We start from the raw sequence: 13,474 nt of genomic DNA on the forward strand, positions 1-13,474 counted from the left end.
TTTAATTTAAAAATGTAAAATTATTGTTTTATTTTATTCATTTTTTTGGAGCAACTAAACTTTATATTCAATATTTATAATTAATTATTTTAAATTATCTTTCTATAATTTTAATTTTAGTTTTTTTAATATTTTTTATCCCATCTAAAAAAGTAAATTTAAAATATAATATTTCAATAGATCTATTTAGAGAAATAATATTTTAATAAATCTTTTTAAAAAGTTATTCTTTAAAAACGGAACATTTAAAGAAAATCATAACAACAATGACAACCATATTTTAACATTTAACGGAAACTATTAAACCCTTTTCCTGCAAGTGTAAAATTGTTAAAGAGTAACTCTTTTTAGAGTAAAATATTATCGAACGTTACCTTGAGTTGTTTTTTACAGTCCAAACATAATAATAACATTTAACTATTTTAAATACATTTATCTAAAAACACACTAAAATATTTCAGAAAAAGTTCTTCAATTTTATTACTACTAATTAAATTAAATTACACTGATCGTGTTTACTGTGCCTCAAATGAAGATTTTATTTTAAACTTGTAGATATGGGTGGGATCGATTAATATATATATATATATATATATATATATATATATATATATATATATATATATATATATATATATATATATATATAAAGTTTATTTTTCAGGAAACAATAAAACTACTTGTGGCGTGAACCGCGTCCGCGTGGTCACCGACCAGCGGGTTTGTGCGCGTGAAAGAATCCGGTCCGGTTCAAGATGATAGAAAACCTTTTTATAAATCGAATTATTATATATTATATATGTAGTCCAAAACATAGCTGTTTTTCTTCGTATTGGATCTTTCTGGAAGGAAGGAGCACGCAGCAACCCTACCCCAACCCAAACCCTAAATCCCAATCTTCATTTCGATTATCTTCCTCTACTACTTCCTTCAGGTATTGCCACTTCTCTTTCAATTTCAGCTCTCTCTGCTCTATCCATGTTTCGTTTTTTCTCTTCATTTTCCTTTTGTTTTTTATGATTCATTAGTCGCGATTCTTGTTTCTTATTTGTTTTAGTTATCAACTGTTGATTTACTTTGATCAGGCGCTGATTTATCCGTACGCGATTCGGGTAGACTGCTGCTGCGGGGTTTCTTCTTTCACATATAAGGTAAGAAAGGAAGGAGAGAATATCCTGGGAAATTTGTTTGTCTTTGAAATCATGATTATTTGATCGTGAATGAGGATATTGACAAAAAGATTTTTTTCCCGTGGTTTATCATTTACGCAACGTCCACTGGCTTGCTATGACACTATTGATCAATATATGTTGTCTTTTTTTCTTCAATTGTGTTGTTTTTAAAAGTTTTGTCAATATCACGCCAAGTGTTAGAAAAATGATTATTTATTTATCTTTAAACTAAAACCCCAAGTAGATATAAATGTTTGTCTAGCCAGAAGGATCCATGTGTTACAGTTCTCTTTATCGGTGAACATGGTTGTTAGAATTGGGATTGCAATTGTAGAAGTGCGTGATTTAACAATTTTAATCCCTCTGAACAGATCTTATTGCTCGTGAAGTTTTAGTCAGAATGTATTTGTTCTAAAATTGAGATTCAAGGTTTATTGTTTGATCCAATGATTTCACAATGAGACCCAGTTTTAAATTTTGGGCCCAGTCTTGACCTACTTTTAAAGTTAGTGATGGTTGAATCTTTTCTTTGTTGACTGCCATCCCTTTTTACTAAGAGCAAGGCAGCTGCTTCTCAAGAACCTTAACTGCTGTTCTATTATTCTGTCTTAGCAAGTTTCCACACGCCATTGCTGTTTGAAGTTCTATTTTTTGTCTTAGCCACCGTTTTTTCATTGTTCTTTAATTTTTCTTGAATTTGTTTTTCTATTTGCTGTTGTTATCAGGTTTTAGTGTTTTGGCTTTTACTGTTTTTTGTTTGAACGCAGCCTCTCTTTTCTAACTCACGCCCACCTGTTATTCTCTTTCCTTGTTCACAGTACTGAACTAATTGAAGATGAATTATGGGTTATCTCTTATGAATACTTTTGGATGACATTTTTGGAATATGGTTTGTATGTACCAGTTTGCATTTATATGGATTTTTATATGACTTTTTTGTAAAATCATACTAGATTTATGATTGTTTTAGCCTTTTTTTTTCCTGATTTTAACTCCATTGTCGAAGAAGAACAAATATATAGCCTAAAATGATTGTTGGAAAATCTAAAGTAAACAAGAAATTATGGGTTTGTGCCAACTGACCTCACCCTAGTCCGAATTCAGTTCCAATCCCTAAAATCCCACCCTGGCTATGAGCTTTAAATTAAAAACCTGAAAAAAATCATATTAGTAATTTGCACATCCCACAAACACCCAACAATTTGACCACTGACCTCTGGTGTGCTATTTCGGTTAGCTTTCAGCTGCAAGTACTTACCCTCATCATTTTGCCTTGATTCTCTGACTTCTACCGCTCAACCTTGTTCTTGTTTCTGTCTAACTCAACTACACGTCCGCCATCTGCTGCAAGGTTTTGGGAGACTAAAATCATCTGCTACCGATATCACTAGTGTGGATTCTCTTTTGTTAAGGAGAAATGTAGGAATCAGATCAATTTAACTTTGTTGGTTCTGTCAGTTAAGAATTCTGTAAAATATTGAGGGGAATTATACTTGTTTAATGAGACTCGGTTATTGTTTGTGCTTCATTTCTCCCAGGTTTGACAAAATAATTCATAGAAAGTTAGTCTTTGCCATGTTTGTACTAGATTTAGTTTGATTTATATCATACACTCATGCATTTTTTTGGACTCTGTCTCCTCTCATTTTTTGAATTCTTGAATTTCACCCATCATCACTGTCTTTACTGTAACTTAGTGAGCAATGCCTGTATATTAGTGCTGCTTGTAGTTATGGTAATAGAAATTTTCGGAGTAAGTATCCTTTTTGTTGGAATAAGCCTTGAAATTTAAACTGAGATTATAACTGGTTAGCTAGATGGATGAAGGGTCACATCTTTCATGCTCTTATTAATTCTCTGAAAGAGGGCAAGGTCTTAACATAATGAGTATTTTGTATGTGATATTTCATGTTATCAGTGTCCTTTGATAACAATTTCTGTTTTTTTTTGCTAAGAACAAGTCTCTAAGAATTTTCATGGATAACGTATAAGAAATGCAAAGCATCGTTTTAGTTGTTTTTCTAATCCTTTGGAAGTATTCAATATAATTATTTGATTTGATTGTCGAACTAACTTTGATTTTTCTCTTCTGTGAGATGCACTTCCGGTCATCATTTGATCCAAATGCAGTTTTGTGTTGGTTTTGGAGTATAAATGGACACCAAACGATTCATCCAGATGGTTGAGGAGAAGAAAAAGAAGATCATGGAGAGAAAGGAAGCCCCTTTGAAATGGGAGCAGAAGCTGGAAGCTGCTGCTGAAGCCAAAGAGAGAAAACTTAAGGTTACAAAGCATAGAAAAAGGTCAGTTTCTGATAGTGACAGTTATTATGACAGTGATGATGAGAGTAATAGGACAAGTAAAAGATCTCATAGGAAGCACAGGAAGCATTCTCACTATGACTCTGGTGACCATGAGAAAAGGAAAGAAAAAAGTTCGAAAAGGAAAACAAAGAAATTGTCTTCAGAGTCTAGTGATTTTAGTAATGATGACTCCGAGAGTAGCTTGAGGAGGAGAGGAGAAGAAAGAAGAAGCAGAGCAAGAGGCTGAGAGATCGAGGTTCAAGATCAGATTCAAGTGACTCTGACGAAGGTGAAAGTACGGTTCGGAAAAGAAATCATGGAAAGCATAGCAAACGCCATCGACGATCAGAGTGTAGTGAATCTGACTTGTCAAGTAATAAAAGTGACGATGCTCTACGAAAGAAAGGCCACAGCAGGCACCATAAACATCATAAGCGATCACATAACGTGGAGCTGAGGTCGTCTGATTCCGATTATAACAGTAATGTTCAAAGAAGCAGATCAAAGTCATTAGAAGAAAATTCTGAAGATCAAAACAAAAGATCAATGCATAAGAAGCCTAGTCGCCATCATCGTCATCACCACCACCATCACCACAAACACAGGTACCACTTGGATGATGAGAGAAATCACAGGCGGCAGCACTCCCCGAAATCTAATGACAAGTATGATGAGCAATTTGACAAAACGGAAACCGAGAAAAAGGATGGTGATCATCATGAAAGTAGAGCTATGGATGAGAATAATGATGACCAAATTGTTTGATTATTTGGAATCTATCCTGTTGTCTGTCGTTGTTCATTACTGGAATTGACATTCAAATTAAAGTTAGACATTTCATTGCCATGTCGAATGTAATATTTGATAGTTATTGATTGTTGAAACTTTGCACTTGGTTATTGTTGGCTGATAACGTTAATTTGACCTATTTTCAGCTATTAACAGCTATATTTGATGGTTTCAAAAGAAAACTCTCAAGGGTTTGTGTTTTTTCTGTAGTTGGTTATAGGCGTTGTATGTTGTTTAGTTGAGCTTTTGTGGGTCGAGACAGAACTGTCAACAGTAGTATCTAAGGGCGTCGTCAATCTGTTTACATTGCTGCATCTTTTATCATCTCAGAAAGAGTCATGAAGTCGCTGAACGGGCAGGTATGTTGATAGAGAAGACATATGAAATAGTGTCTCTATTTGATGATATGACGAGTTCATTTTAGTTATAGAAGAAATAGTTAAAATTGTTTCGTTTGAATACAATATTAGTCATCTAATTTCCTTTCCTAATCCTGAACACTACTGATATTTGATCTCCATGTTAAAGGAACGAAACTCGCAGACGTTCTATTCATTAGTTTAACAGTTGGTCCAATATTTACGTTTAGTTATTTAAGCATGTTATCTAATTATATTAGTTTGTATGTAACAACCAAAACACAAAAAAAACAGTCGCATTGTAAAAATGGTCTATTCTGTCGCTAATCCAGATCTGAGTTTATGAAGAAGTTACACAACAAAAGTTCATGTTCGGAAGCTATGCTAGGCTAACTTAACTAGAGACTCAGTGCCAACTTTAATGCCCATATATCAACTTGCGACGTGATAATACAGGCATTATTAATACATCAATGTAATAGTGCAACAATCAAACCGTTGGAAATTTTACTCAACTTTCCTAGACCCGGTATATCTGTCAAATATTTGGACCCCCAAAATAGTGTAGACTAATCCAAAATTGTTCTTTATTATACATTCCATGCTGAGATGCTTGATACACAGCAAAGGCAGTGAACAAATATCGAGTATAATTCAAATTCAAAAATGATACAACACTAACCAAACTCCACTTTTATCAGAAGTTCTTCAATATCTTATCTGCAGATACTCCATCAGCAACAAGAATTGACGTCACCTCCTGTAACAATAATGTATTCAAGTGTTATGGATTTGGAACCAAGACAAAGAAAACGAGCAACGAAATATTTGACACTCCCCGTTACTCTGAAATCCCGTGTGGATTGACCAGCAAGTTAATGGACCTGCATTATTTAATGGGCCCAAGATAATTGGGTTTAGGATTCACCGAAATGACGTCTAAAAATGATTTCTTAAGTCTTAATATTTCTCTTACCAAACATCTTTATATATATATATATATATATAATATATATATATATATTTTTCACTTATTTTCACTGACTTCATATCTTTCTTTCCTATTTCTATTAACCTTATTTCTTGCCTGTCCTCCCTCCTTACTAGAGACACACCTTACTGTAAAAACATGGGCTACCCTTCTTAGCAACATGGATAACATACAGTGTGTCAATGACCGATGGCAAAATACAACAGAAGACCAAAATTGGGTCATATAAACATGACATTGTGGCCTGTGGTGTTCCAATGGAAGGCTCTCCTTCACAAATTGCCAATGATGACTGGCAAAAAATCCACCAACCCTACAACTATAGTTGACATTTAAAAACACTGATAAGAGATCTAATAGTTATTTGTATTGTAGACAACAATGTTAACAATGTTGCATATCCCTTTCCCACAAGACTATGGAGCAGCCTCTCCCTCCCTCTCTCTCTCTCTCTTACTCACCATAGCCCATTCAATATATAGAAGTCATTGCTTTGCATAGCAACCAAATCCTATTTGAGTGAGTCCAGTTTAAAGGCACATACAATTGTGGTAGAATGCTAATGTACTCAAATGCCATCTTATTAAATAACGCCAGTTTGTCGAAATGAACCTTATTTTTTATTAGTTGCACAACCCTTTCACTAAGTTTTAGAAGATAAAAAATCAGAGGCCAGGGTAAGGAGAAGAAAGGAAGTAGAATGTAATCAACACGGTGCATGACTAGTGGAGATTACCTTGTCTTTTCAGTATATCTTGGAGAATGAAAACATTAGGATCTTTCTCTTATTCTCCATATAGGTTTTCATTGTTATCCAAGGAGAATGAAAACAAGTAGAATGTAACTCATTTGCTTTTAGTTACCTGACTGTTTTAAATTTATTTTCTGTAATTATTTAAACTTTAGTCATTTGGTTCTACTAAGGAGGAAACATTTAATAGCCTAAATGCTAATTTTCTTCCTAATCGAGTGCTATTTCGGGGATGTTGGTTTCCTCAAAGCAACCATTATTATGTCTTTCTCTCTTTCTCTACATGTCAATATAATCTTTCTTAGCCTGATAAAATTTATTGGAAATCACAATTTTTTGTTAGTCTCACTTCTTATTTAAAAGAATTGTTAGAACTCCTGCTCTTCCTATAAGATAAATAGGAAAGATAGTGGTAATTGACAAGAAGGTTGCACCAATGGAAAGTTAAAACACACAACAAACACGTCTCATAACTATACCGACTGACAAGCTGGGGTCTAAGAACACACCTCGGTCATCTGTTTGTGCCCACAAAGTACGGCACCAGTTGCCAGTGGGTTAGATATCTGCTTTGCCTTTGAAAATGCAGCCTGTGAATACAACCGTGTGCAAAGAATCATTGTCTGTGAAGGAAGTAATGTGAAACTTCATCCTACGAGCTCAAGCACTTTACCTGAACATAGCCAGTTTCCCCAGTCCAACTATCATCAGGTTTAGACAATACAGGAACAATCTTTACACCAGAAGATTCCCAGTCTTTAAATCTATCCTATAAGATAAAACAACATTGCTATTAAAGCAGCTCTGATTAAAAGTAGTTCAACCTTTCCTTTCATCAAGATAAAAAAAACAATTAAAATAACCTGATAAGCCATTCTCTGTAGGTTTCTGGCCCCATAATATAGTCTTACATCAGACCTATTCCCCACATCAAACCCCGATTCAATTAGAGACCGAATTGGACTGCACACAACAAAGTAAACGGTCAGACCAATACAAGCAAAATCAAGGATTAAGGTTATGTTAAACTTTCCTATAAGCATTTCGAGAGAAAAAAAACCAGTATAAATTGAGCTTCTTTCACAAGAAAAAAAAATATATAGTAAAAGTCTTGTTAAACAAACTTCTCCATAAAGACTACGAGAAAAAAAATGAAATTAGAGAAATCTTCTAAAAAGTAGTTTATGTATTAACTAATTTTAACATCAGGAAAAACTAATTTTATTTCATTTTTCTTGTTTTTTTCTTCTAAAGTCCTTGTGAAGAAATATGTGTAAACAATCCTAATTCATGTAACCATTTTAGAAGTTTTTTCATTTTGCTCCTCCAAAAATTGAGGTGCATAAGTTTTACTTTAAGGAAGCTTAATTCAGTTTAATGCTTATTTTCTTCTCCTGCAATTGTTCATAGACAAATTTATCCGAACAGAATCCATTACTGTAACATAAAGGTTTTTAAAAGCTGGAAACAACAATTGCAACTGTAACATGAAAGTTTTTGAGGTCTATGCGCTGCAATTTGGATCTACTTAATCGCATTTACTGAAGAATTTTGCATGATATCAAGGATCTTGAAGAAACTACAACAATTAAAACTTCATTTTCCATGCAGCATGAGTTTGTAACCACATAAATTCAATGTTCTAAGAAGGAATGAAAGAAATGGAAAATTTTAAATAGATAACAAAAATCGAGGGTAAAACGGTAATTTGCACACTGACCTAATTCCAGATCCAGTGGCGAAGACGATAACGGTTCCATATTTCTCGGGCGGCTCGATCAGATCGATGTTGAATCCGTTTCCCATGACTTGGCTTAGTTCAACCACATCGCCTCTCTTCAACGCGCACAGGGCTTCCGCGGTGGACCCCGCCACGCTCTTCACGAGGAACTCGAACACGCCATGCTTCGCGGCCAGCTTCGGCGGCGATGCAATGGCGAGGAACGAGGGCTTGGACGAGTCGGGCACGCGGAGCTGGAGGTACTGCCCGGCGATTGTGTGGGACGCGGCGAGGTCAGGCGCGTCAGACACGTCGATGGCGACGTGGAAGAGCGACTCGGCAGCGGGCTCGACCTCGGAGAGTGGGGCTGGGGTCCAGACGGTAGTGTCCTGACGAACAGCGGCGGAAACGGTGGCGAGGCGGCGGCGGCTGGAGCGAAGGTTTAGATGGAGGCGGCGTAGGACGGACATGGAGGGGCTAACGTACGCATGGGGGTGGAGGGTAAGCGAGGGTGACGGTGAGATAAAGAGTGACATGGTGTTTTTTGATGATAGTTTTGTTGTGGGGAGGTCACGTGGAGGGTTCGGTCAGAATAGAAAGAGGCGGCGGAACAGGCGGGTAATGATAAATTGCACCACTGGTGAATTAAGGATAATGAGAGTTCCACGTGTCATGTTTTTATTCGCTGTCTTGTCCCATGGAGTTGGAACGAAGATGATGAGTCTGGTTGGTTACCTTGTTGCATAATAAAATTATTTTAATATTGTAAAAATATGATTAAACAGATTTTGGTTTGAGTTTAACGTATAAACTTTCATGTTATCATCAAATCAACACAAAATTATTCTCAGTATAATTTTAAAATAAGTATTGTAAAAATTAATAAATTTGTCACAAATGATTTAGAATTAACAAATAATATGATTTTCATATTATTAACTTTTTGGTATTTTCTATTTTAATTATGATTTATAATTGAGAAATAATATAAAACTTGCATATTATCAACTTTTTAATTTTACTATTTTAAGTTGGAGTTATACTTGGTTTTACTTTCATAATTAAAAAATTGATTAAATCTCAATTTTAAGTTGCTAGTGTATCAAAATATTACTTTTTTAAGTAATTACAAATGTGCATAGCTACGAGTTTTTATATTTTTATTCTTCTTAAAGTAATCATATCAATGAGCATTCCAAGTCTAATTTTATAAAAGTAAATACAATTACAGTTAGTTTTCTTTTTCATATTTAATTAGCTTAACTATTTATTACGAAAAAATAGTTTCATTTTAACTTTTAAAATCCGTGTAATAATAGTATACTATGCATAATACTAAAAGAATATCATTATTATAAGAAGCTATGTCAATATTCTATGGATTTCCATTTTTCCATGGCTATTTTATTTTTGGATAATTGCGGTCTCATTGTAATCATGCTATTCATTTTCTTCAATTCGTTTTTGTTGGACATTGTCAAACAGAGAGCGAAAGGATTAGCACAACGAATACTCTTGAAAACGAAGGCAGTTCAAGAAAATATTTTAAGACAACAACGTAGTATCACCATCGCCTTAAAAAATATATAAGTTAATGCTTCGCTTTAGACCGGGAAACTTGAGCTTCATGCATAAACAAAGTTATGTTTTGTCTTGTGGATTGGGTCGTTGCTCTGCACACTTCTCTTTCTTCTATTCTCTCTTTTGTATTTGTAAGAAAAATTATACATAATTTGCGTACAAATTTCTGGAATTGAAGACAGTGTTAGGTTCTGTATGTGGCAGCAAACATGAAGTTTCAATATGACTATCATAAATATATAAGAGTTCTGACTTTTGAACACCAAGATGCTGAATGAAGTCCTATATACCTCGTCTTTACCAGAACCATTCTACAAAAGTTCAGGGGTGAAGTCCATTATCAGATAAGATAGGAAAGAATGAAGCTGTTGTGGTTTCTTGCATTCATGTGTTGTTTGGTTATCCTCTTTCTCCAAACCACTGAGGCTAGGTACATAAACATTTTGTATCGACACGTACTAGAGTTGCAACATGTTAATTTGTTTCATGAAAGTTGAGTAGTTAGTTCATAGTAACATATATTTGATACCAAGTAACCATATAACAAATGTATTGATGCTTCTGCCTATGCTCCACCGTCACCTGACAATGGTACTTCCGGATGTCCATAAACAACAATCTCATGTAATTAATCATTCATACAAATATCAACTCTGGAATAGTTACCTTCATATTTATAGTGTATGCTTCTTTTATATATTATATCAGAGTGCTTTTAAGTTCATAAGTTGAGAACTGGACTTTGGTGTAAGATGAAGTTAGTATGCAGTTTGTTTAGTTATTAAATAAAATTGTCATTCGTAATGTTCGAAAAGTATAAAATGTGGAAAAACTTTGAGGTTTTCTGAATCATATTAGAGAATTCAAATAAAAATTCCTGAACAACCAATATATTTAGCTCTAAATCAGAAATTGATCAAATCCCAAATAGAACTTCAATCCATTTTCCTTGGACACGAAGGCAGAACCAGAGGTGCCTTAAACCACAAATTTTCAGTCCACGAGACTCATAAGTTTTTCTCAAATCTCATTCGCAAATATTAGCCACATGCAATTGGATTCAAGAGAAAAACATGGATTTGAAATGAAATCGAAATTTGTGTGAAATGGGGACATCCTAATCCCCTCCTTAATCAACAAGAGAGTATAAAAGCCCCACTCTCTGTATCTTGATATTCAGTTAGTCTTATTTAATCAAGTATAAAAGAACAGTCTATTTAGAAAAATAAGTGTATGCAACATACATACCTGCTGTTCCCAATTTATGCAACTTGTTATGGTAAAAAGTAGAATAAATTGAACAAAAGCACCGACTTATACACCAATCCAATGTCCTTTTCCTGTCATTTTAGCCAAAAATGCCAGCGAGGCAGCAACAGGAATCCCAGAGGCGGAATGCCTCTAGATTGACATATATGTTGCCATCCACAACCTCTAGCATCCCCTAGCCAAAATTTGTAAAGTAAATTGAGACAACGCCTCTCTTCAATATAAAATTTGCTTAAGCAATAGACGAGGAAAGGGGATTTTACCTGTGAGAACACTTTGTATGCTGTCCAGTGTAACAGAAACGCAAACCTGAGGAGCCATGGCAGTGACATAATCAACAACTTCCTTCTCATTGCGGAAAATATAACCAAAAACACCGCGAGGGAAAAAGAGGGTTCCGCTAACTATATTTGCCTCCGTGATTACAAAAGAGATTGCAGCCAACACAGCAACACGGCAGCATGTGGATTTCCAGCTCCTAATTCATTTGAAATCCTTCTGCTACACAATTAGACAGGAAAGATAATTGGTTTATGATGTACAGATTGTGACATGCAAAATGGTTAGAAAGAACTGTTTATGATGTCACCTAGCTGCAGCAGAGGTTCCAAAAGGTATTGCAAAGAGAGTGCAAATAGTGTTGAGACTGTAGAAGAAAGACTGTTAGACCGTGAGTTGAATCGCGCTAACTTACAAAAATGTTAGACCGTGAGTTGAAGTTCAAGGATGACCTTATAACTCTTAAATGACATGTTGAAAATAAGAAATGAATGTAGCAAAGATACCAAACAGATATAACTGAAGTTTTAAGTTGTGAATTTGGAAACAGCCCAGACAGAAAGATAAGCAGCTCAAACGACCACCATTCAAGGCTAAAATGAATATTACATGAAAAAACATTACCCTTTCGGAAAACTAAACAATTTATAATCGTGTGTGTGTGTGTGTATTCATCACTAAATCATCACTTCAGAAGGGATCGCAAAGCGAAGGAACTCCAAAATTCCTTGGAACAGCTCCATAGATATGGGTGCACGCGTTTTTGCACATGCAGGATCCCATGTACAATAAAAGAAAAACACAAAAGCCAAACAAAGAGGTATCATAAAGTGACACAAGAACTTGTAAGCATTGGAAGAATCAGACTTCGCATTGAAAATATCGAACTATCGGTCCAATAATTGCATATGCAAAAAGTGCTGGAAGAAGCCAGATAATGAATTTTCCTGCTTCATGTGCAATAAGAGGGTCCTGGCCGATGGAAACTAGTATCTTTTCCATGCTGCTCCAAAAGAAAGTCAGGGGAAGACAAACGATTGTGAGAGAGAATATGGCAGAGTATGTTTGCACACCAAACTTTTTATAAGACTGAGCACCATATAGTCCACAGATAGTTTCTGGTCCACTAGCCATTCCCGTCTGTTAGCGTGTACAGATTGAGATTGAACTGAGTCACTTAGGGAAATAAAATCAAGATGAATTTGAGGAAAGTAACATGACAGAAATCGCCGATAAAGAATATATACTTAATCACTAAAAGCATTCGATTTCATTGGAGTCGATTCAGTGATTAATTACTACCTTTGAGCATCATTAGGAATATGTAGAGATATGGATAATATGTGGTAGTTGTATTGACCATAGGTCCTGCTATTCTGATGATCTTTTTGATTCTTCACCCAAAACATCCCATGTAACTTTCTGCTTCTCACTTCCTTTTGCTAACAAATTATCTTCCATTTTGTTCTCTCCTACTAGTTACCACTAAGATTTCATAGTGATTTTGTAATTCAATAACACTAAGAAAATTATATTAATCATCCATAGAAATTAAACTCAATATGAAAACATGAAGGTATGATTATGAGAAACTGGAACCTGAATTTCTGCGTCCTCCTTGTGTGCAGCGAACCTCAGATTCCACTTCGCTGATGAATAGCGAAGCAGTAACCGAAAGAGAAAACAGGTTTGAAAATGCAATTTGTTCCCTCTAAATGTTGGTGGATCAAAGCTTTTGTTCACTACATCATGGGCCCTGCTATGTGAACCACCCTTTTCATTTCTTCACTCAAACTATTCCCACGAACTTTTTGCTCCTCTCTTTCTTTTCCGCACTATCATTCTCTTTCATGTTTTTCTTTCCCACTGGTTACAACCATATGTTATGCAAATCATATTTAAATTAAATCTATTAATCCTAAGACCAAATTAAGTCTATGTTATCATGTTTACAAGTTTGAAATTCAACTACAAACTCGGAGAAAACACACTATCTATGATAGTTAATAATACTTCATTGGAAACTTCTACATATTTAATAATACATGTAAATATATTGTCATATAAAGTAAATTCAATTTGCAAAAGTTTTGTTTACTTGAAAATTGCTTGTATTTCAAACAATTGTTAAAGACAGAGGTGAACAAAATATCACAATTCTAAAGACACGAGAATATAATCAAAGAACCAAAATCCAACAATAACAACACTAATTGAAAATATCACTTTTCTCAGTTAGTCGAATTAATAATAAATTAAA

The 13,474-nt window shown here is 34.7% G+C and overlaps 2 protein-coding genes and 2 pseudogenes across 3 annotated transcripts; 1 reads left to right on the top strand and 3 right to left on the bottom strand.

Annotated features, from left to right (window-relative positions):
- The first annotated feature begins 3,308 nt into the window (after positions 1 to 3,308).
- On the top strand, positions 3,309 to 4,374 carry LOC124826030 (uncharacterized). Its single transcript, XM_047298791.2, is given in 2 exon segments — positions 3,309 to 3,675; positions 3,678 to 4,374. Coding segments are annotated over 2 exon segments (912 nt in total). The 5' UTR covers positions 3,309 to 3,326; the 3' UTR covers positions 4,241 to 4,374.
- A 548-nt stretch (positions 4,375 to 4,922) lies between these two features.
- On the bottom strand, positions 4,923 to 8,689 carry LOC124826031 (fruit protein pKIWI502). 2 transcript variants are annotated; one of them, XM_047298792.2, is made up of 5 exons: positions 8,086 to 8,688; positions 7,229 to 7,328; positions 7,039 to 7,134; positions 6,875 to 6,955; positions 4,923 to 5,383 (listed from the first exon to the last, which is right to left on the bottom strand). In XM_047298792.2, exons 1-5 carry the CDS (start codon positions 8,619 to 8,621, stop codon positions 5,321 to 5,323), a joined length of 876 nt encoding a protein of 291 aa, XP_047154748.1. In that variant the 5' UTR covers positions 8,622 to 8,688; the 3' UTR covers positions 4,923 to 5,320. The 2 variants fall into 2 exon arrangements, with proteins under 2 accessions (XP_047154748.1, XP_087952551.1); XM_088096425.1 differs by having other exon boundaries at positions 5,368 to 5,507; positions 8,086 to 8,689.
- An 880-nt stretch (positions 8,690 to 9,569) lies between these two features.
- On the bottom strand, positions 9,570 to 11,687 carry LOC148194811 (protein DETOXIFICATION 12-like; annotated as a pseudogene).
- Positions 11,688 to 11,772: 85 nt separating this feature from the next.
- LOC148194812 (protein DETOXIFICATION 11 pseudogene) lies at positions 11,773 to 12,623 on the bottom strand (annotated as a pseudogene).
- Positions 12,624 to 13,474: the final 851 nt, after the last annotated feature.

Source organism: Vigna umbellata, chromosome 8 (assembly GCF_029865625.1).
Source record: "Vigna umbellata cultivar VRB3 chromosome 8, Vumbellata_1.0, whole genome shotgun sequence".
Taxonomy (NCBI): domain Eukaryota; kingdom Viridiplantae; phylum Streptophyta; class Magnoliopsida; order Fabales; family Fabaceae; genus Vigna; species Vigna umbellata.